The sequence below is a fragment of the Haemaphysalis longicornis genome, unplaced genomic scaffold (genome assembly GCF_048455015.1).
Source record: "Haemaphysalis longicornis isolate Haplotype H1 unplaced genomic scaffold, Haemaphysalis longicornis Haplotype H1 scaffold_1, whole genome shotgun sequence".
NCBI lineage: Eukaryota > Metazoa > Arthropoda > Arachnida > Ixodida > Ixodidae > Haemaphysalis > Haemaphysalis longicornis.
In genome coordinates this window covers 338,082,379-338,106,864 of record NW_027526203.1, presented here as the reverse complement: position 1 = coordinate 338,106,864, position 24,486 = coordinate 338,082,379, and the positions used below count along the sequence as shown (strand labels likewise).

At 47.8% G+C, this 24,486-nt stretch overlaps 2 protein-coding genes across 4 annotated transcripts in view; one reads left to right on the top strand and one right to left on the bottom strand.

Moving 5' to 3' along the window:
- Positions 1-24,486, bottom strand: part of LOC144152907 (zinc finger CCHC domain-containing protein 24-like) — a 349,875-nt gene that overhangs the window by 65,005 nt on the left and 260,384 nt on the right. The window lies entirely within an intron of this gene.
- The window catches only part of LOC144152870 (sodium-coupled monocarboxylate transporter 2-like), an 85,657-nt gene that overhangs the window by 55,713 nt on the left and 5,458 nt on the right, over positions 1-24,486 (top strand). The window contains exons 6-13 of one of the 2 annotated variants that reach the window (XM_077684397.1): positions 9,922-10,062; positions 15,389-15,518; positions 15,669-15,757; positions 15,839-15,948; positions 18,467-18,534; positions 18,614-18,700; positions 18,789-18,964; positions 23,919-24,022. In XM_077684397.1, coding sequence (XP_077540523.1) covers positions 9,922-10,062; positions 15,389-15,518; positions 15,669-15,757; positions 15,839-15,948; positions 18,467-18,534; positions 18,614-18,700; positions 18,789-18,964; positions 23,919-24,022 — 905 coding nt within the window. Of the gene's footprint in view, positions 1-9,921; positions 10,063-15,388; positions 15,519-15,668; positions 15,758-15,838; positions 15,949-18,466; positions 18,535-18,613; positions 18,701-18,788; positions 18,965-23,915; positions 24,023-24,486 lie in introns of both variants that reach the window. The other variant, XM_077684387.1, reaches the window with a different exon arrangement.

Sequence of the window (24,486 nt, the reverse complement as noted above, 5' to 3'; positions counted from 1 at the left end):
ACTGTCGTGTCTGTTTTAACAATGCAATAAATTACGCGTTAAAGGGGCACTGACACAAAATTTCGAAGGCGAGATAACTTCGGAGATAGATTGGTGAGAACACATATACATCATCTGCAAAATATCAGCGGCGAATACAGCCTAGAGCATATTTAAAATCAATTTTAAAGTGTGCGAAACGCAACCGAGCAGCCAGCAGAGGACCACGCGCAATCGACATCCGAGTGTAAATAAACAACATCCAAACACGTCACGAGTTTTGTGTTTGCCGCTTCCGCATTGCCGGCGTTTTTTCGGCTCGCCGCTCCAATCGGAGGGCCGGAGTGGCCGGAGGGCGGAGCTTCTGCTCTCGAGAACGAACGACCCGATCGTTGGCGGCGGAGGCGCCGTGATTTCGTCAGCTAATCGGGCAGCTGGCTGCGACCAAAGTTCTACAGCGATTCCAGGCAATCTGTTTCTATAACTGTTTATTACCATTGGATGCGAAAACGCGCCGGAGGCACGAAAAGCCCACTGAGCTAGCCGCGCGGTCGCTGTGCAGGCGGCGGCCACAGCCGCGAAGTGGCCCATGCCGGCGCAGGTAGCTCGAGTGATAGCTTGTTACCGCTGCAAGAAATTGTCCCAAAGTCCCGACCATGGTGGCTTACATGAGAAAGGAGTTGATGATGCGATGGCGGGTTGCATTAAAAATTGTCATCTGCACCGCTTACGAGAGCGGCACTCGAATATCCGCCGCAGTGCTAAGCCGAACACATCTGTAGGCGGACCTGTAGGCAGACCGGGCGGCTGCTCCCAGCGCGCGTCTTGCCACCCACCGTCTCGAGCGTCGCGCGTCGTTCTTTAGCCGCGGTAGCATTTGCACTCGCAGCGCCTGTGTCACATCCACGGTCGCTTTTTAATTAAGCGCCTCACGAGATCAGTACGTGGGGGCATTCGCAGAAACTGCCGTCGATGCGGATTCGGACAGTGCTACGGTGGCTCTGCTCTGTGATATCCCTCCGACGGTCACGTGGTCAGCTTTGTGCACACAAAATCCACAAAATCCATCGTTTCGCGGCACTCGCTGAAACCGAAACTGCGACTGGCCGCATTGAAAATGCCTCTAATTAAACAACCGTCGCACGCTGAAGCAAATGAGGTTTCTACAGGTTATAAGTAGGTCACTAGCTACTTAGTGCAACGAAAAAAACAAGATGCAAAATTTTTGTGTCAGTGCCCCTTTAAGATCGCGTTGTGGGCGCACAGAAACAACGCTGTTTTACACGCATACCGCTGGGGCCTGCGAGCCACCTGGCTTCGGACAGTCGTTGGTCAAGCCACTTTAAGCCTAGGACGCTGCGAAGCTTAGTTAGGAGTTCTGCCATCAGATGTCCTTTCAATCAAAGGTCTATGAGCGGCGCCACCAACTTTATTTGACAGATTTTTGGGCTGCTGTGTCCACACCTAAAAGTGTATCTTACACTGAGGGTTAAAGATACCTGACCAACACTACCTTTTGCTTTCAAGTTGATCGCAATCGCTGGATACTGAGATTGTGGTAGTCAAACAGAGCAACAATCTGACGTCTGAAACGATGTCAGTGTTTTTTAAACATAACTGTCCTCGTGGCAGGATGCAATATTGCTTGATGCTGACTAACGTTAGGGTGAAGTTTACAATTTTAAACGCATGCTTGACAGAATTCCTATAGCTAACTCTACCTGCACAAGGCCGCAATGGGGTGAAAACTGGAGCAGGCGGGAAACAACAGGTCATCGCCGCCACAGTAAAGGCTTTTACTCGCTGAGTGCAAGCCTTCAGTTCCACCTCGGCATAGTAAACGGCGGCGCAGAACTCACATACAAATCCTAAAAAAAAAAAAACAAGAAATACGAGTCTGCATGCATGTTCGATCACTCGTGGAATCACAACAGGTTTTAAATATTCACGAGCCTTACATCCATCCGCAGCTGTCTCTCCTATAAATCTGTCGTTCCCTTTCAGGGTTATCTCATCCCTGACCCGCCGGGTGCTATTTTACTTTAAATATTTGCTTAATATCACGCCGGGTGGGCAAGTTCTTGCTTTCTGTTTTTTAAACATGGTACGAGATCTCTGCGTAGAGGGGTGATGCTGGCCTCCTTGCGAGCATCACCCTCCTCACAAGAAATTGCCCAGGCAACAGCCAACCAGCATAAGGCTGACGGAAACGCAAACACTACTAACACCCGGCAAAGTATACACGATCAACGGCTGTATAAACACTTCCCCACCAATGTGACAGGTATGCCACGTGCCGATCAATCAAGAGCGCATGTTATGGCTATGCCCCAAAGTAGACAAAAGCAATATCCGCAGGGAGTGGCTGACTGAACCGGCCACGCTACACTAGTAGCTATCGATGGCAGGCTGTATCCAGAAGGCCATAGGCACCCCGCCAGCCTGGAAAGTCCTCTGAAAGGAAATTCAGTAACCCCATGGAATGAGGAGGCCTTAGCAAGAACGGCAAATAAACTCTCTCTCTCTCTCTCTCTCTCTCTCTCTCTCTCTCTCTCTCTCTCTCTCTCTCTCTCTCTCTCTCTCTCTCTCTCTCTCTCTCTCTCTCTCTCTCTCTCTCTCTCTCTCTCTCTCTCTCAGTTCCATCATGAATTCGTGTTCTGCGAACTTCTATTTCAGAAGCACGTGCACGCCCAATAAACATGGGCTCTGCATTACAACAGTTCGTGCTTCGCGCAACTTTTTCGCACATGGCAAGAAAAAAGGCGTGATGCGTTTAGCAGGACGCCTTATATTTGCAGAGATAATAAACTTGCGTGCTTCGTAGAGTCACAGCTTCCCAAAGGTCACAGCTTCATAGAAGCAGAAATCTCCAACGGTCACAAAATAATGAGCAGGATTAGTGTGCGGTGGAGAGGCGCCTCCTTATCAGTGGTGAGGTGTGTTGGTAGGTGGGAATTGTACTTCCCAACCTAAAAGTATTCAAAAGAATGGGACGCGCACGCGCGTTGGCACGCACACATCAGTCTTCATATTGTGATGTTCTGTGTTGTGACCAGTCCCTTTAAAAGAGAGAATTCTTGTATTTGTTGCTACGCCTCTAGCATCTTCTACTTCCGTACACCACCCTTCTGTTTTATTTTTCAACTTTTGGAACTATGATAGCTGCGAAGAGCTATTGTAGACGGCGTGCCTATGGGTTTACTTGTGCTGAATATGAAACATATCTTCATTGACAGAAAGGCAACGTCAAAAAGGGAGAGAGAGAAAACCCAGGCCAGGGCGATTTTTTTCTTGATCTCCAAAGTTTTAGGTAGGAAACAGATTTACTATGTCGCCGTATGACTGCAGTTTAGGTGGATCTCTTTTTTTTAAGAAAACACACATCGCCTTTGGGGTCCCTTAATTATGCCACTGGTCCCAAAGACGACGTCAGAGGATTATGTAATCGGTTGAAATAAAATATTCTGCGTATTGCAGTGCATTAGCTTTATAGACGACAACGCTGTGGAAACAAGGGCTTGTCCTCTTGCATAAGACGTTTACGAAGCTCTGAAAGCTGACAAGATATTAAACGCAGTTATAAATTTATTTTTATGCTTTTACTGACATGGCCCTACCTCGCTTGAGACAATGTCGAATGCTGCCATAGGCGCATTTTACACGATTTCTTGATTTCGAAATCCCAAGAAATGATGGAAAGCTTTTAAAAAGCGAAATGGCAAAAATCATGCACCCCTCCGTCTAACGACGAATAGGGTTGAACGGGAAGCTTTCCCGTGATGGATTCTTTGGTTCGCCAATCCCACACTGCGACTACGTGCTACTCAAGAGGTACGCACCACTTTTCTAGAATACCCACGGCAACTCTCGGGTGTGCGCTCCGTAGGCCTAACGTTTGGGTTTGGGGTGTACGCAGCGAATCGCCACCTGCTGCTTGGCGTTCAGTGAGCAATTTTTACTGCGAAGCGGTATACCTCTACCAGTCAAGGAACTTTTCGTGTCCGCGTCAGCGGAAAATGCCTGGCTAAATGGAAGAATTACTGGAACCGCCAGGAATCGAACCTGGACCAGCAGTGTTACATCAATAAATGGAACACTTAAAAAAAAATTTCTGGGTGAACCGGTCGCATTTTGTGTTCTGTTTCGTTTGACACCGGTATAAACGACGGTAGTTCCCTGTTTATTCAGCAAATAAATAATATCGATTTCCGCCTATGGGAAAATGGCGGCCAATTTAATGGACGTCCAAGCTGATCTTGGAACGAAGGCGCCACCTGGGATATGCAAAACGAAACGCGCGATGGCGATTCCCAGTAGGAAGGAGCCAGATGAGGTAGCAGACGGACAGGAAACCTGTTTTGTCGATAGTTAATGATGGCTACAGATGATTACTTAAGAGCTCATACGAATCATACTTAGCTATTTCTACTGTTCATCGTTGTCAATACCAGTCATCCGCTTTTGGATCGTCTGTCGCCTGCTGTGCCAAGTTACCCCGCTTTCCAAAATATAGCTCACGATTCTTTGTTTAGTTTTCTTGCCTCGGTATTCTTTTACTTTTATTATGCTGGGCGTGCGTGTCTGTGCTTGGGACATGGCGTCATGAGATCATTTACTGCAGGTGAACAGGCTGCCTTTTCGTCTGCAGTGGACGATCTCATGACGCCATGTCACAACCGCAGACACGCACGCCCAGAATAATAAAAGTAAAACGACACGAAAGCAACAAACGTGAACAAAGAATCGCGAGCTTTATTTTGGAAAACGTGGTAACCTGGTGCAGCAGACGACAAGTGATCCGAAAGCGGATGACTGGTATTGACAAAAATGGACAGTGGGAATAGCCAAGTATGATACGTATGAGCCCTTATGTAACTATATGTCGCTTTCATAAACTATCGACAAAAGAGGTTTTCGGATCGTCTACTACCTCATCTGGCTCCTCCGTACCGGGAATCGCCATTGCGAGTTTCGTTTTGCGTATCCCAGGTGGCGCCTTCGTTCCAAGATGAGCTTGCACGTCCAAATTAGCCGCCATTTTGCCATAGGCGGAAATCGTTTATATATTTTCTTAATAAACAAATAAGTAACGTCATTAATCCCGGTGTCAAACAAAATAGAACACAAAATGCGACCTTAGTGTGAAGTTTGAGCGCGAACGGATCAGCGGTTCGCTCAGAAAAAAAAATTGCAGTGTTCTATTTATCGATGTAACACCCTGCATGATACGACGTATTGAGCATGCAAGCTGGCTGAGTGCCATAAATGATGTGTAGTGGGCACAACGGGTTGAATATGATATTACGCTACATTTAATGGTGTAAAACTGTTGCAAGAGATAAATAAAAAGGAATGATGGTTTAAGAATGAAAACGATTAGTTGCTTCCCACGGCGGGGAAATAGCCAGAACACCGCTGACAATGTTATGCTGCCGTGGGTTTCATTGCGCATCTCGTGTGTTGTTTACTCCATCTGGGCGAGATATTATTCGCTACTGCGGAAAGCGAAGGTTAAGCGACACCTTGAACACGACAAGCTCGAAGTTATGACCTTTAGTGGGTAAAAATCCCCCTTCCTACCTATAATAGATTTTGTCTCCCGGCATGTGCGGCGCAATTTCTCGACTTCTGCGCTACACGCGCGGCACTAAACGGTCTGGTCGACAGATAAAAAATAAAGCAAGAAAACAGGGCACACAGCTCCAGACAAACACAGCGTTGGGTGCATCCGGTGCGCGTTTCACTTCTGTCTCGACGTTGCGGCGCGCAGCAGGTACCGAAATCAGCAGATGGTGCCGGCTTTGTGCAGCGACGGATATCCGCTGTTCATACAGCGGCTTACAGCGCTCCTGTAGAGGACACAGAAGTATACGACTACAACAACATAAAAAAAAATATTTCTGCTGGATGTGGAGGCCGGGGTATCTAAGTTCTTTTACTATTAAAGCGAAGCCCTAAAGTTCTCACTGATGGCGTCTGTAACGCCCTGCAGGAAAGCGATAGAACAAAATTATAGCAGTTCCGCTCAGCACGGAAGCTGTCGGAAGTGCAGAGCAGTGATTCGGCATAATGGGCTGTGGTGCCGTTATCTGCACATTGCTACCGCTCCTCACGCTCTTCCCTTCCCTGTCTCACTCCTCTCTTGATGAATTTAACAGAAGTTTCGTCCAATGCAATTCAAATTCACCGCCTTCACAAGGCTAGCGCGTTCTATGCCTGGAACAGCCCAAGCGGGAGTGCTGTTCTTTTTGTGCTTGCTTTCATCTCGCACTTGCCTTACTGCGCAGTTTGGAACGCGTTTTAAATGCAGAGCATTTCTTTAACTCGCATGTAGCGTCCGATGTCCGTCCGCAACAGCTCAGCGCGCAGGCGCGCCCTCTCCCCCACTCCTCCTCTCCCGCATCACGCTACCCTCCTCGCTCTCAACAACAGGTCCACACCCCTCCCCCTACACTATATAAAAAAATAATACTTACCGGCGCCAGGTTTCGATCCCACGACCCTGCGGGCGGAACGCAAGGTACATGGTGCTCTACCCACTGCGCCACAAAGACGACACAGAATGGAAGGCTATGAACGCGCCTTATATCCTTGACTCATTCAAACTACGTCAAGAAGCTGCTGATACAACGCATTCACTACCTGTGGGCGGACCGCGAGGTACATGGTGCTCTCCCCACTGCGCCACAAAACCGACACAGAATGAAAGGCTATGAACGCGCCTTATATCCTTGACTCATTCAAACTACGTCAAGAAGCTGCTGATACAACGCATTCACTACCACCGACTCCCCAAACACTAAACGTTAACGCAATACACCCACCCCCTATGCGACGCATTTACTCGAGTCCCCCTCGCGGGGAGATGGGCCCTTTTTTCGCTTACTATTGTAAAAACCAACCCAAGGGGCGTTCCTAATGAAATGGACGTGGCGGCTGCCGGTTATTTACGCAGATTTTGCTTGGAATTAACCTGCAGTTTTTTTTAAAGATGATAGTCTTTCTTGGGCTGCTTCAACCCAGAAATTTTGGTCTGTCTGTATGTCTGTCCGTCTGTCTGTCTGTGACCCGATTCAGCCACCCGGCCAAACTAAAACAAGGCCTGTGCAATAGTCCTATATAGTCACAGCTAAATGTGCCCGTCTAAGTCCGGTGTAATGTTCATACTTGTCAATATTGGTGAACAACAACAACACATTACGCAAATATACGACAACTGATATTTGCAGCATTCCTTTATAAAAAATCGTACATGTTCGATTTTTGCGAGATTAATACTCCATCAACTCCAGAAAAAAAAATCCCTCCGCCGTCGCCTGCTGTCGCCCACGCCACTATAGCTTCTGGCGCCGTTTTAAGAAATCAACCGGCAACAGTTACGAAAGGTCCCACTAGATAGATTCCACGCTCTGCTTGCAACGCACGTGGAGTAGAGAAACGCGGTTCTATAAACGTTGAAGTAGGGCGCCTCGATTCACGCGCGTCTTCGCCGTACGGCAGCGTTGGCATCGGGACACCCGGTTTGGAGCAGTGGAACGCGGGAAATTTAAAATGATTTAAGCAAACCTTTGGCGTCTTTACCTTGGGAGGAGCGCGACGCAAGAGGAACAACATGAGAGGTGAGCGGGAAAGCGAAGGGAGGCATTTACTTGACAAAAGTCGATAAAGACTATCGTCTTTTGACGACATTTGCAACGAAAGGAGCAGATACGCGGCCATTTTTTTTTTTTTCGCGCTAAACAACGGGGAGCTGTATGACGAGCGCGAGCGGTTCAGGAGTTTCGAGCGGTTATGATAACATAAAGTGCTTGTTTTTCGAAGTCTCTGTTTGAGTCTCTTACTCCGCTACGCCGTGGGGCTCTGCTTGGGTCCGTTACGATGCTACGCCGCCTGATTGCGGCAGCGAACTACCTACGACGACAAGGCGGGACCCTAAAGTGCCCTGCACTTAAAACGCTTCAGTGGCAGAAATCACTCCCCTGGGTCACTCGCATTACGAAGCCGGCATCTATCCGATTGCTCCATTTCGACCTGGCCGAAGGGGTTTCGAGAACTTAGACGACAACCAGAGAATCCGACACAAGAAAGCTTCGCGGTCAACCCTCGTCGTCGTTAGACGGAGGGCTGACTGCTTTTTTTACCGACATCTTCGGTCCCAATATAGTCGTTTTGCTGGATACTTCCCGTATTACTACACACACACTCTTTATTTGACCAGGCGGGTTGACCAGCGTTTGCTTGACAGGTTATTCTATAACCTGTCAAGCAAACGCTGTTCAGTATATTCTGAGGTGTGCTAAGTTTCTTCTACTACGAAGTACTGCACAATTTCCTAGGCTCTATACAAGTCGGATAGTTATGACATAGGCAAGCCGGGTATAGCCTATTCATAAAAAGTGCGAAGCATGCAAGAATCAGCCAGAGCACAGGATGTGATGACTCCGATAAATCTTCCTCTTCAAAAATGTGCATACTATCGTCACACAGACGCGGAATTCATAAGACGCTTAGTTTTGACAGTAGCCCAATCCCAGCACCATTTAATGTGCTTGTAGCTCTAGCCAATATACGCGACAGCGGAGGGCATATCGAGCGAATAAAGTTGGCTTAGAAAAACGTCTGGACGTGAGTGCGTACCGTACTGTCTTTGTCAAAATTTTCTAGGCCGCGCCAAGAAGTTCGGCGCCAGAAACAATTCAAAGCACAAACGTAACGTTGAATGTGAACGTCTTCGACGTAACTTTGGGCTTGGGTTAAACTTGAGGAAGAGGCAATTTCAGAGAACGCCTCTAAATAGCACAAAAACGACGTCGGCAACTCGGACATTCAGCGCAGTGCAGTGACCGAACACTGCGAAAAAGTTGACCACTGGGTTGACTTTGACGGTGCGCAGGGGATCGGCACCGAAACAAATTACTCATAAAGAATCCTCCTCAAGTCCTGGCACATACAAGACACTCTGGGAGGGCTGAATAGATCCCTAGGCGCCCTTCCCGAAATTTACGCCCACGGCCTCCGACACGCAAGGGCAAGACACGAGTAAAAGAAACGAGTAGCCACCTTATACAACTGCTGCTTATGGTCGAATACGGTCACTTCTGATGAAGGAGCCGAGTAGGCTCCGAAAAGTTGGGATCGCTTTTAATAAACGTCCTTGCGTGGTGTCTTTGCCTCTTCCTCAAATTTACGTTCAGTCGTAAGCGAATCAATTCATGACGGTAAAAAAGAAAGAGGCTTTCGACAGCGGTCCGGCGTAAAACATTTCAGTCTAATTCGAGAGGCAAGTTTGTATTTTGAATTCTCTGCGGCCTATTAGCTTTCATCATGGCGCAGGAGCTTCTGACAAAGACCGTACGCACGGGCAATTTTTCTTTTAGAACCAAGCAGAGATCACATTACGTGACAAAATTATTCAGAAGACCACACAAATCTAATCTGAAACATTCCGTGGGGCTATATTCGCTAAGACCTTGAAATGTTTACGGGTAGCGAGCACAGCCTTCGCAACTGTTTTAGTGTACTTATGTGATTATCTAAACTCTAAAGAACTGCTATTCGAGTATCTCGTATAACACGACTGAAAACACTGCGACGCTTCACCTCATTAGGTGTGTTAGGAGCCCCTTCTTTCAGGGTCTTAAGGTATCGCTATCACGAACTGATCAAGAAATTGCGATACGTTTCACCTTACCTCAATTAAAGGTAGACCAAATTCTAAAAATCCAAGCGCTCTGGCACCAATAAAGTAAATGGAATCGCTTTTTTTATTTGTGGACTTTTTTTTCCTCGACTAAGATCTTTTCATTAGTATGAAGATTTGAAATTGCAGCAGCGTTAGGTAAACTAAAATAAACTGCGAAGTTTCGCCCCCTTAATCGCCATTTGGTGTCTCGAAAGTTTGATTTTTCCGGGCTCTTTGTGTCCTGTGCACGGGCAATGCAGAATGAACCTGGACTTTACAAGCGACGAGAACTTTTGGTCCTGCTTCCTGGGTTTGCTCATCCACAACCTCCTGCGCACGGGCATAGATCAGAGCGTCGTCCAGAGGTACATGGCTTCGAGGAGTCTGAAGGACGCCAAGAGGTAGGATACGTTCTTTCTACTGCGCGATCGTAAGCTTGAGGGACGTCCTAGAGGAACAACGAGATGAGTGCTGCTTCATTCGCAACGTTTGCCGCACACGCACTTCACAATACGACGACCAGTCGAACTGGCACATTTAGGCCTAGTTGTGGACGCCCAGAGTCCTCTCACCTTGGCCTACAACCTAGCTTGCACTATGCACTGCGTCGCAGCCGTAAAACTGACAGCGTAACTGAGCCGCCTAAAATGTTGCCCGGAACGGCGGAGTTGTGGCTGTGGCAAGGACTCTGCTGTGGCGTAGCGAAGCATGCAGAGTAGTTCCGACCGTACCTTTGCTCACTCCTACGTAGCCTTGTGACATTGGTGCCGATGGACGCAAGTTCAGCTTCGCAAAGTATACAACGCAAGTGGAGTTTGCTTAAACAAGCCATGAACAGTTCGTGCAAACAGTGGGTAGCAGCATGAAAAATTAACAATTGAGATTTAGGAAACGGAAGAAAGGCGAAGCTCTTTTTTCTTGAAACGTTTTAGGGCAGGGGGGCGGGACAGCATTTCTGGTGTGAAAAATTTTATTTCCTATCAATGGTTACGTACGGTTGCCCCTTCTTCTCCCTCGCGCGCTTGACTTTCAAATTAGCCCGGCAAAACTAACTGCGGCTCGTTTCGAATTGGCTTTGACTTGGATTGCTGAAGCCGCCTATGGACACGCCTTAGGACGTAGTATATTTCTTGGCGTTGCCGTAACAAACGCGTGTTACCCTTCTCGAAATATCAATACGAAAAATTGGGGTTGGAAATCCGCACCGAGACGTTGTTATATACTTCGTAGCATTCATGAGTGAACAGCCTTCCTCGGTAGATTTTTTCTTCCTTTTTTATGCACGACACGTGCGAAGTCACTACAGTGGGTAGGGTCACTTATCCGCCGCGGTGGCTCAGTGGCTAAGGCGTTGTGCTGCTGAGCACGAGGTTGCGGGTTCGATTCCCGGCCGCGTCGGCCGCTTTTCTGATGGAGGCCAAAAGCAAGAACGCCCGTGTGTACGAGATTTCGGCGCACGTTAAAGATCCCCAGGTGGTCAAAATTAATCCGTAGCCCTCCACTACGGCGCGCCTCATCACCTGCGTTGCGTCGGCGCGTTAAACCCTACAATCAATCAATCAATCAATCAATCAACGGGTGGGATCACGTAAATGGAGCACATCAGCGGCGCCTCGCAAGAAAATGACAGTCGGGGCAGCGATCAGCAGTTTAATTTTCCGTACTTTTTTTTCGTCTTTGAGTTCATTGCGTGGGGGCGGTGAATCAGTTAAGCGTGAACCGTATGGGGGCGTTTTCTGCTCGCGAAAACGCGCCAGGCACGCCACAGGCGCGCTGACGCTGCCGCGTAACCGCCCGCACGCTGCGCGCCCCGCGGCCGGCGGCGGCAACATGGCGGCGGCTTCGGCAGCGAAGTGGTGTCGGGAGCTCGAGCGCCGCTTCTAAGCGCCCTCTAAAATGCCGCTCAAGGCACGCACGGAGTTGCTTGTGCGCTAAAGGAGCTTATAATGTGGATGAAAACGGTACTATAAAACATCATCCGCGTCGCTAGTGAAAGCGCCCATTCAATATCTGCTGGGGTGGTAAGCCTAAACGTCCCCGGCGGAGCCAGCCGGATGTCTCGAGCGCTTCGAAACCGCAGCCATGAGGCGCGCTCCTCCCCATTGGCGCAAGTCGCCAGGCTTTTCCCACTGCCGCGCGCGACGCGCGTCAACATCTAGCCAAGGCAGATGCTGCCGCGGGCGCGGAATCGTCGACGCGGGCGTCGAAAACACGCACGCGCAATGCCGACGCGCGCGAATCGCGTGAAAAAACGTTCCATGCGGTTCGGCCTTTAGACCTTGAACTGGTTAGACTAGTTCTCTTTTTATTCCTTATATTTTCCCGCCACTCTACGTGTCACGCACGAATTGTGTGACGTCACGACGGTGGGAAGTGGCAACCCTCTACAACAATCCTTATAACCTATTTTTATATAAAGTATTCAATGCATGTTTTTAATTGCCAACAGCGTGGGGCTCGCTTGTGTACTTGGGGTTCATCTTAATATGTCCAGTGCAATCTGTGCGTTAAGCACTATGGTCATGCATGTACCATGTGAAGAGTGAAATTATTTTGGGAAAGTTTTGTCATATATACGTGGTCTTCGGGCTCAATGCTATAAAAAGCCCATAGATAGCCCTGGTGGATTTTCGCAGGAGGATTAATTGGTTAATTGAATGAATCTTTATTTAAACGAGCAAATGACTGTTGTTACGGGTGAAGGTGTCCTCATTCCGGAATACATTGGCACTGCCCACACTCATCACCCCTCACCAGGGAAGCCCTCCACTGCTCTATACAGGGGTTGGGGGATGGAGTAAGGTCACTATGCGAACATTCCACAGACATGGCGACAAGCTCAACGCTCTTCTTACGTATTCTCATGAAGGCCAGCAAGAAAAACCCTACAGAAGCTTTCACACGGAAAAGGTGGGATAACGGGTAAGCACACACTGCTGTGCTACACACCGAGCCCCTGTCCAGTCGGCTTCACTACTACACAGAAGTTCAGTCGGCTGAGAAGACATGTTTAGGGTCTTATAAAGAATCTGATATCAGAGTATAAAGACCCCGGGGCTTTTTATTGAACACCTCCAGTTCACCCCGTATGTCCCTTATGGAGCGCTCGCTTATCGAGCGGTATCTCATCATACGTTACGAGAACACGGGCGCGTTTTCTCGTTAAGTAGCCATAGAAACGCTTACGAATGTAGAAGTAAATCCGTAACCAGCACCTGCGTCGTCCCTACCTTTCTTTCTCCGTGTTTGTATGCGCTGGTCAGTATGAGCATATTCCAACTCGCCGAATTGCTACCTTGCGGCAGAAAACTGCGCTAACTCGGTAGCTTGCACCCCAGCCCAAACTAATTCTAAGCCTAGCTTCTTTCTTGTGGCTTGAATCGGCCCTGACAACTTCTCCAACAGAGTTATATATTCGTTCCCCTCTTCTACTATGTCATGACCTGGGCTGAAGGAGACGCCCTTAAAGCGAAAGCATTAACTGCCCCATTGAGCGGAAAAGCCGGTGTCTGGCGTGCGGCTTCCCTATAGGAGCGAAACGGCTCCTACCTCTTATGGGTTGCGACCCGTAAACCACATACCCGCAGAGGCACAATGGCCAACACTTGGCCTGGATATTTTTCATGTTATGCCAGTACGAATAGTTATTGTTACATACCCACAGCGTAGTACATACCCGCCGAGGTGTATTGGCCAACACTCACCTGCGGGTTTTCTGTAGCGGCTCCTAAACTCGAATTGGCTGCGTCGCGTCCCATAAAATGTGTCATAGCCTGAAATCCCCATTGGCTGTAACACGTCATGTGACCGCGAACGCAACAATTCTACCTTGGGCACCGGGCTCAGCACGCAGCGGCACAGCCACCACCAGCGAGCCAATGGGCTGCGCGCAGCACACGGCGGCGCCCACCATGCCGGCAACCCCATTTGACAGTTGGACATTAATGCTTTCCCATTCATAACTCATAACAAGTGCTAAGGTGTCCTCGGAGTGTCCTGGATGTTTATTTAGCTGTACTTGTGATATATTTACATTGATTTTAATATCTAAGATTAAGCTTTATAAGCACAGTTCCTGGAGCTTTCTTTGCAGGCCTTCCGGCGATTCACCGAAGAAGATGACGTCATCCGCAAATCTCGTGTGGCTCCAATGTTCTCCATTTAGCCGTAACCCCGGCTTCCCCACAATGGCAATAATATGCTACATTACGCTGCATGCAACTTAAGTCGTAGTGTTGAACGTTTTACTCACTAAATCATCAGAACCTTAACGACATGAGTAGACGAAAGGGGAAGGTTGCACGTGATTCCTCTATCTTAGATAGCGGCAGTACTATGCGAAGTGCAACGAGAGCATGTAAAGTCTGTCCCATACCTCGGATAAATCGTGAAATTTGTGCTAGCTGCTCTCGCATGCCAGCGTTGCTTACATATCGCCGCGATACATCCACATAACATTTCTTTCTTGGTGGGACAACGGAGATCTTGTCCACATAAAGCAATTGTTTTTTTTTCACTCTTTTCGTCCTTCATCTCAGCAAAAGTTGTATTACCTTATGCTCGAGTCAACACACAGCTAATTTTTTAACCACTCCGCACCTGTAATCTAAACGACCTGCCGGTTGTGTGTCGAAACTATAAAACAGCTTTATTAGGCTTACTACAGGCAAAGTTGCTCCGAAATGCAATCAGGGACCTGTACGACGCCATCCGACAAAGACAAAAAATTTGCCGTGGTTTGACGCGGTTTAGCCAAGTTTGTCGAGTTGTAGCTCGGTTTTCGCGCCGAGAGAGCGCACGCACACACAGCTGCACCTGCAAGACAAAACATGGACGCTGTTCGGCGCAGTCGGCGCGCAGACGCGAACGCGCAGTGAAGTTGATGCAGCCAGCGCCTAGCACCTTGTATTATTTCATAATGGCCCGCCCCTTATTCTTTCCCCTATCCTACTCTCCCACCTCCTCCTATTGGAACGAGAGCGATTAGACGCTTTCACTTCCCAACAGGCGTATGCTTGACCTTGGCTGAGCTTGAAGTCATATTGACCCTACGAGGAACAAGGCGTTTTCTGGCTTTGTACCTGAAGTAATAGAGCTTTCACCCTAAAAAAGGGCCTGCATTTCTTTGGCAAAGCCAGCGAAGGCTGATAGCGCGACGAGGAACCGTCGACCGGTAGTGCTGTTCGCAAGGGCAAACGAAACGTGTTCCGTTACCGATTACTGCTCCGCATCGCGCGCGTGAATTTGTGTCGTAAATACAAGGTTATGGCCACCTGCTTTCTGGAGCTCCGGTCCTCAGCCTAATGGGTGAGTTAGCGAACTCCTACGGCGTCTCGTTAAGATTCCCATTTTCCAATCACCACGGGGATGTAAGTGCGAATTCAAACCACAGATATACATTTACTTCTGATAGATATGTGCGCGCAGCGCGCAGGCATCACGCATGGATTTATTCCCCTCAAGTGCACTGTTTCACGCTTTTGAAACTTTACGGACCCCTAATCGGGGGAAGTTGGTGACGGGGAGAGGATCAACTGCTTGATATCGGATCGGGTCACACAATAGCGGACAAGCGCTTGTAGCATGGCATGGATAGTCCATCACCTTCATTGTCCAAGTCTTATTTGGTACCCGCTCTTCACCATGACCTTTAAACGATACAACCCCTCTTTATCTTGGTCTCAATAGCACTTACAACGCTGGATCAAGCCTTTTGATGTTTTCCAGGACGATGTGCATTGGTGTCTTCCTGAACACCTTTTACATGACCATCATAGGACTAATGGCCATGGCCTTGATCTACTGGTATAGGGACTGCGATCCTGTGTTGGCCGGCGCCATTCGAAAGTACGATGAGGTAATACCTTGATATTGCTCCTTCCTTTGGAGTGCTGGCCTCAACGTCTCAAACGACTGCAGTCTCATACATCACATGCAAATGATCTTAAAAAATGTTTACCTGAAAAAATGTTAACTCCACTGTTTCCTTTCAATATTCGTTTTCCAGATTTTACCTTACTACGTAAAGGAACACCTGTTGAATTTCCCGTGTTTTTCTGGGCTTTTCTTGACCGGTGTCGTCAGCGCTGCCACGAGGTAGTACATGTCAATCATTAAGTATCTTCACGTTCGTTTTCCTTTAAATGCCCATACTAATACCTTATGATTCTTTTGCAGCACAATATCTTCTATTGTCAACTCTCAAGCAGCTGTCTGCTACATGGATGTTGTATCCCAGTTTGTTAAACTGGAAGAACGCAAAGCAAGCCATTTGACCAAGGGACTTGGTGCGCTATACACTCATTCCTGGTTCAAACATTCATCAGTTTTACCATATAGCTTCAAAGAGTACAAACAATTGTTCAGCAGACGGGCGCAATAGTGCGCAGGTAACATGCATTATAATCACTTGACAAGAGCATTTTCAGCAACAGTTGGGTCAATCGCCATTCATCCAAACAACAGTTCGCGCATATAGGGAGCCGAGTCAGGTACCACCCATATCTACGGCAGAGTCGGGCGGAAGGGTCGTGTGGTCCACTTCGACCGTCACGTTTACATCTGCGGTTTGCGCAGCGGAAACGCTCTCGCTGACTACCAGGCTGTTTAGACGCAGAAAAAAGATTTATCGCCGCGAAAGACACGGTCGGTGAAAAGGACGGGACGGCCGCGCGACGTTTCCGACGACGAGGAAGTCTACGTCCACCGTAAAAACATGCCGGTGATGATGTCAGTGTGCAAGCACAAGTGTGAAGCCTCGCTTTACGTCGGTTGCAACCTTTGTGCGGGACCCGCCATTTTCTTTAGCAGGGAAACCAAGTTCATGCGTATTTCACGTCCTCTGCGCTTGGAGCTCTCTAAGCGCAGAAAACGTGATACACGCATGAACTGGTCTTCCCCGCGGCCAGTCGCTTCCAGGGCCAACGGGCGCATATGCGGATGCCAGCGTTATCGGGTGCCCTGGGTGCGTTCCCCACGGCGATGCGCTCCCCATTCAGTTACGCTGCAGAAACCGGGGTACTGCGGTGCCCGAGTGTATGTATAGCCGGCTGTCGCTACTGTGCCCGTTTCCATCGAGCGTCCATAACCCCTTGAGATCGACTAGTTTTGGCAGAAGCAATAGGATACATTTTTTTTTTCATTCTCGAGCAGTCATAGAAGAAGCCATTATATCCGACATTAAACGCTTCAGCGCAAGTATAAATTTTCGTCGCTTATCAACTCCCAAGAATCTCCCAAAGTTGTTCATCACCTCGTCTTACGAGGATAGTTCTAGAAAGATTGCGATCGATGCTTGCACATCTCGCAGAAATGCCAGTTTGAGCATATCAGATGTTGAAAAGCCAGGAAAAAAAAAATCGTTTCGACAAGGGAAAAGTTAATTAGGTGGCTTACGCATGAAAATATATTCCATGCTCTAGCTTTCGGGGTAACACAATTCAAATGAACCAAAATATGGGATGAAAATGTGAACTTCTGGCTTCTAATTCTAGTGCCCCCAATAATATGCTGACTGTACTACAGAACAGAAAACAAGTTTTCGCGCTGTCGGTCACCAGAACTCAATAACCTAGACCATTCAAAAATAAAGTTCTCTCTCTCTCTCTCTCTCTCTCTCTCTCTCTCTCTCTCTCTCTCTCTCTCTCTCTCTCTCTCTCTCTCTCTCTCTCTCTCTCTCTCTATCTCTCTCTCTCTCTCTCTCTCTCTCAAAGCTTTGCGTTTTACACTGTTGAGAACGAAGTCATCTTTACTCAAAAACTGTTTCCTAAGGTTACCAAAACGACCCCCGTGTCCCTGAAGCAGCTCATTCCACCATGATTTTTAAAACTAAAGAAGAAAAACAAGCTGCGCAGGCTGGAACTAAACTTTAATTTGTGAAAGCCACCGCTGTTTTCCGCACGTATAGGTCATGTGTACAGAGCGGGACAAAAAAGGTTGTTTTATTGGTGCCATGCAGACTATATGTTACTTGTCGAATATGAATGTGTTGCGGCGCAAACTGTCTATAGAAGCATGCACGCATAATGAAGGTCTAGTAATTTGGCTATTGTCTGTGTATGAATAGCAGAATAACTAAAATTCTGTTTAGAGAGAGATCCCACAAGTCCTACCAAATTAAAAAGCAACAAAGCATCGTTTGCAGATTTCTGTACCGGCTCGATAACACTGAGGTCAGGCAAAAAAAAAAAAAAAGACAGTTACGAAGAGACGAAGACCTATGTCACCCGGAAATAGCCAGCCGGAAAGAGCAGAAAAGCGGTGGGAGAGAACGTAACTACGTGAGTTATTGGTTCAAGTTGTAGGAGGGCGGAGTATTCTCTTCGTTGGTTCGAGGGAAAAAAAACAGTACTGCGTCGAAGACAGGAACCTCTCCAGTTGCACCCCTTACTTCATAGATACGTAGGCGCAACGTAAGTTACTTCATTTCATTTTTTTTTTCTCAACGTCTTGGCTTAAACAGCATCGTGGCTGTGTAAACATGTCTGACATAAGCGCATTGCATTAATATCCCGTTTGAGCACCGCCTTCTCCGTGAAAAGAAAGCCATCACGGAACGTCATTGTAATAGGATGCTCTTAGAGAGCATGTTACTCCTAGCAATAGCCGAGATCAAGAAGTATCACAGCGTTCAGATTAAACTTACACGAAAAGCAGTCGGATCGGTGTGATAAGAAGCCATTTCTCTTATCTGGAAGGCGATGCTTTGATAGGTGCTGGCATCATTGCGCTCCTGCTGCCACCATGTTTTGTCGTTTACTGCTTACGGGCCGGGCCGCCTAACGTTTTTAATGTTTCGTACTGCAGCATTTTTCTTTGGAATTCTCATGACCCTGTACTCGCTCATCGTGCCTCAGTTGGGATCAGCGGTTCGCGTGAGTTGTGGAGTCTTTATAGCGGTTAATTATGAATAAACGGAAAACAGTTCTAAGGATCCTTTTTACTTTCCGGCAGGTTGTCGTTATCATGCACAATGGAGCTTCTGGTCCGTTTGTTGGGATGTTTCTTCTTGCGTTTTTATTTCCCTGGGCGAACAGCAAGGTAAATAACTAACAAGTTTATGTTATTTTGATTAAACAGCTAATTGCTTCTTTGCGTAATTGCTTCTTTGTTGTTGTGGCCATGACAGGGCGTGGTTGCAGGCACACTCCTCACCACGGCACTTCAGTTCTGGCAGATGTTCGGGAAGATCTACTACGGCATCAAAGCTCCGTTAATGCCGGTCACGACTGAGTACTGCGCTGCTAACTCGAGCATGATGACGATGCATGCCACACACAACTCATCTTACATTGCCAGTCCCAGGTATTATCTCCTTCTCTTGGTGGAAATGTTGGATATCGGTGCGATTTCTCCCCATTAACGAACTTGGCCAAAGCAACCCCCCGAAATCATGCACGGGGCGCCTCTATTGCGAAGTACACAACATCATTTAAAACAACGACCGCCCGTAGTTAACATGCAAGATAAAAATATCATAACCGATATTGCACGGCCAGCGTTAATTGCCACAAACGTAGCAGCTATTTATGGACAGATATACTGCGGTGGTCTTTAGCAACAAATATAAATGTTGCCAGGCAGCGTTATTTCAAACACGTAAAGGGGCAGCTACCTGACACCTATTAATTTCTAGAACCAACCCAAGACCAATAATATGTAAACCAGAAGTGAAAAACTTGCATAAACTTAGATAACTTACATAAAGCCAACCAGAAAGATTTCAAGAGAGCAACAGATCGACAGAGACAAAGCAAAGTAAAGGCTAAGATATAATTATCCATAGAGCGCATATCGATCAAGCTACAGTGTGCAGAAAAAAGGGGGACAAAATTAAAAGAGAAATTCAAAGAAGGAAAGGGTAAAAGCATGAAGGCACAGTAAAGCGGGCCCCGTCGCCACGGATTTGACAAGCGATCACACAGCAAAAAAGACCCGCTAGGAGTGCCTTAATGCCGCTTCGTGGTGAGAATGCGCATGACCAATGTCTGGAGCCTTTACTCAACTTGAACGCTAATCGGCTCTTTTCTGAGCGTGTTTAGAACGGTGCAATGTTGGCGCCTCTTGGAAGCTAGTTTAGTACATGTTCGCCGCGTGTAGCCTGCCTACTGATTCATGTACTTTGCCTGAAACGTCGAATTAACGCAAAGCCGAAAGCAACCTCTTTGTGAAATAGATTTAAAGCTCAGCGATGTTTGTACCATAGAGAGAGAGAGAGAGAGAGAGAGAGAGAGAGAGAGAGAGAGAGAGAGAGAGAGAGAGAGAGAGAGAGAGCAACAGTTAATTGTGGAGCTGACGTTTAGCCCTCGTTTACAGATTAAATGAAAGTATAGTTTGTATGCGCACTTGAAAAAGAGAGAGAGAAAAAAAATTTGCCACAACAAGCTTAGTTAGGGTCGTCATGCCACAGCCTGGATGGGAAACGGCCAGTCTCAAGTTCTCGCAGGGGTTGTCGCAAACTCGAAGGCAAAGGCCGCTAGCTCTGGGTTATCTTGAGGCATATTTTATGACTGAGGGCAGCCGGGAAGGGATGCCAGTCGTAAGGAGGGGGCGGTCGTCGGTGCCGTTCTGAAGGTAGTGCACGGCAGTCAGGTTTGCGGCAAGTGAGACGCGAGAGGATCCTACCCATATGGTGGATACGTCCGGTGGGGGCGAATAGAAGTGTTATGGGATAGCCAGAGCATAGACGCGGCTTTATGGGAGAGGGATGGAAGGGTGTGAAGGGTAGCATCTTACTGGGTGCTGTTGAATAGCGCTTGCAGAAATAAAAACCATCTGAAGCAAAGTTCAGGGCAACGAGCCCACTTTCGTAATTTCTTCCGAAGCCTGTCTACATTTACACGGTCTTAATCTGGTTGGCAAATCCTGCATCAGAAGCGCCGCTTCCCTTTGAGCAGCCTCCTTAGCCGATTTGACGAAGACTCCTGTGACGTATTGGGTGCAACGCTCATGGCTGGCTCTGCGGCTGACACCTGGCTCTGCTGAAGGCCTCCCGTGGGGGAGAGCAAGAGGGCAATGCAGTTGCCGTGATTCTAAGAAAACACTGGATGCGAAGGGCGGACAAGAAGCGCGATACTTCGCATTAACACATGCGCGTCACCTCGAAGTGGAAAACAACAACCCGGTGCTGCCCAATGGAAAATCGACGGAAGTACCGGTGGAGAAAAACTACGATGCGGCGTACCGTCGACAATGCTGAGCGACGTTTTGTTTGATGCTAGCCCACCATATATGCCTACCTGCCTTGCACCTACCAGAAACAGCAGCAGCTACGCTAAATCATGTTCTTCCTTATCCCGTGGCTCCTCACGCGATGTAGCGGTGGCCGCGGTATTGAGCAATCTACCAACGGACATATTTCAAAGTAGGAGCTCTGTAAAATACCACAACGTCGTGTTCAAAATAAGACAAGGACTGGACAGGCTGAAGAGGATTTTTTTACATTTGTTAGCATAAAAAGTTGGGGCCTAGATAATGAACGTCGGTAGGATTTTGTCTTGAGGGGGGCACACCGGTTGGGGTGGGGGCAACCTCCCCTTTTGCAGCGCCCTGCAGACGCCCGTGGCCCAGATCATGCATACCGCATAAAGCTTCAAAAACTGAGCTAGTAGCCTGAAAGCAAGACAAAGGTGTTTTAACGCGGCAACCAGTCGTTCCAAGTTCCGCACGGCACAAAAAGCGTTTCTCGCTCCAAGCAGGCGACCGATGAGCGGCTGACGCCCTCACCTTCCCTTCCAGGCAGCATTCGAAACGGATCTCAGACATCTGAGTCAACCCATCCATTGGACCAAGCAGGGTGGAGCACATTCAAACGTCGGAGAAAATCCTCATCTTCTTATGTGTGCAGCCGCGTTTTCATGTGCCGCAATGTGCTAGCAAGAATTCCAGTGCTCTCATAACTGTAATTCGGGCAGCTGCAAGATTGAACCACGTGTTGCTAGCTCCCTGCCGCAGGTGAGGGGTGATTGTGCTTCAGCGCATCTTACAAACTTTCGCATGAGTCAAGCCCGGGATGTGCACTGTTTTTTTTTGTTATTAACCGCCTTGCTCAATCACACCAGCTCCAGCGGGCTGCCATAAAAACTGGTATATTGTGTTTGCTTCCCACTTTCTTGATCAAGTGCAAAGCACCGTGAAAATAATGCGCCCCACAAGACGACGCTTATGTCTGGCCTACAGCGTCTCGAGGCTGTTCGCTTTTGCCATGCTCCGCACCTGCTTAGCTACCACAGACACAGGCGGAGGCTTCCTGTAGCCGCCACTCTCCAGCCAGCCACAGTGGCAATGGAAGCTGTTCCACACAGGGTGAGCGCATGGTTTCTTGATTTCTTTTTTAATGAATGAGGCGTGAACTACGCTCCATATGAGCTTTAAGAGTGAACAAGGAAAAGAGAGCCCTTCTTTCTCATCCCCTGCGATACAACCTGCAGGTGGGAAAAGGCCAAACGGGAAAGAACAGATGTGAGACTTGATACTAACTGTATCCTGCAACATTGAGGACACGTTACTCTAAACCACTTCACTCCCGTGATAGCGGACTTTGGACACCACGTACCACTTCAATGCAGGAGAATATGGAGCTTTTTTAGTGAGAAACCACTAAGTGGCTGATTGAGCGAGAAAGCCGCCCTCTCAGAATTGCGGCACACAATTTTTCATTGGCTGCGATGCGTTCCATAGCGCCTGCCTCCGAAACAAAACCCGACGAAAATGAACACCGCGTGTTTCAGAAATAAAACAGAAAGAAAAGGAGAGCGCTCTAAGGCAGCCCTTAGGCATGCGTACAGTCACGTGGCAAAAACGAAGAGGGCGGCGGCAGCCGTGGTAGCTCTCCGGCTGCCGCTCTCATCGCGCCGAACTTCGCACTTTGGCCGCTTCTTCTCAACTCTCCCAGCGGCGCAGCAGTCACCAGCGAGCCGGGGCGCAGAACGCCCTGCGAAGTTCAATTGGACACTCAACGCCACTCAGTTGGGAATTAATGTTTTCGTACTCACCACCGTGCTTAGATGCCCTCGGAGTTAACTAACTTGCTTGTTTTTCGTCGGTGTAACATGAAAGAAAAACCAACCAATGGAAGTTCGCGCCCAATACGTCGCTGGGGGTGGTTTGCTTTTTGGCTGGTGAGTGTGTATGGTAACCATTCTTTCTTCGTAAGCTAAAATTGATCTGAATGTCAGAAATAAATTTAAGGATCTCAATAGGGATCCATATGGCTGAGCCCTGCAGAAGCATTCATGAGCTTACTTTCAAAAGAATCTACTTATTAGCCTTTTTGAGACCTACTCTTTAAAAGTTAGATAAAGGATTGCCGGAGATGAGGAGAAGGCCAAATAAAGCGTCACCTGTTGGTCCAATGATAAAGTCAAGCAATACCGCCTGCCACGGCTTCGTAGTGTTCTCGTCGTCTTCCTGGCATTGTTATTGGTGATTTCTGGTGCCAGAGTTAAAATAGCTTCGCGAAGTAAACAAATTGCCTGCTACCGTATGTTCAAAGTACATAACTGGCCTCAAAAATACGTTTTGATGAAATGCGATAAATTTTGAGTGAAACCAAGGGCTCAACATTAGGCACCGAACCTATAAATTTCTAGTTCTACGCTTCTGGTAAAAGAAGCGAACAAGGGATAGTTTCTGTTATGAAACCATATGCTCTCTCATGCGGCTATCTATGTGAACACTGCGAGTTTACACGGACGCGTACACTAGCGTACTCCAGGCTTCCGATGTGGCAGTTACGGTAGAGTGTTGGTTCCACAAGCGCTGTTGGCCTACCTCATATTGGTAAACAAAAAGTAAAAATTGTAGGCGCTCGCTCCCACAATGCTTTCAGTTGCGCAGGCGCCACCGAAACTGAACATGTCTGTCATTGCTGGAAGCGCGCCGTCCTTTCTTTGTGTCTACTTCACAGTGCGACATCATGCAGATGAGCTGGTACCGACTGTCATTAAAGACACGACAAACGTGCATAAAAACAAAATACACGCGTCATTATAAAAATGCATCGTACCGAAACAAAGGCAACGTAATAAAATAAACGATGGTGTTCTTTTTTTTCCCATAGCAAACGACAGCGTCGGTGTCGGTGCCTCCACTATTGTAGGCAGTATGGAGGACTACAGTTTTCCCTATTTCCTTACAAAGTAAATGTAAATCTACAGGACCATCGCGAATTCCCACTGCCCACAAGAGCGTTTGATAGAGGATAAGTCCTCAACTAGAGTTATGGCCCATGCCAGTCGCTTTTCTTGTCTTACAGCAGCAACGCTGATGTGTTCCCACTCTATCGATTCTCATCAAATTGGGGCGTTCTGGCTTCGGCGGGGCTCACCATTCTGGTCGGTTTGGTCGTCAGTCTACTCACAGGTACGTGCCCGGGCCGCAAGCCGGGAACTGTAAGCTCCTACCATTAGCAGTTGCTGCCATTGCTCACTCTGGCTATGAACTACTACAGGCGAGAGTTTTGGATTTTAGTGCACTGTTTTCACGGTTTGTATTCGCTGCTCAGTGGTTACGGAATAAAAATTCCTTTCACCTGTACACAGAAGTGCATGGTACACAATAAAGAATGTGCAAACAAGCTAGCCACCAAATTATCACTCCGGATAAATTACTCAAATCTTAAATTAAGAACTTCTAGTTGAAGTGAATTTAAAATTCAGCGCACGAATTTTCGTTTGAGAAATTCGTCCCTAGCCAAACACTATATTACCAGTCGTTCTGGAGAGGCAGAATGATTTTACTGTGCACTCCTGGATACTTCCTGGCAATGACAGCTACTACTGCATAAGGTATTTGGCGTAAAACCTGCACTTTTTTTTGCAGTGGTA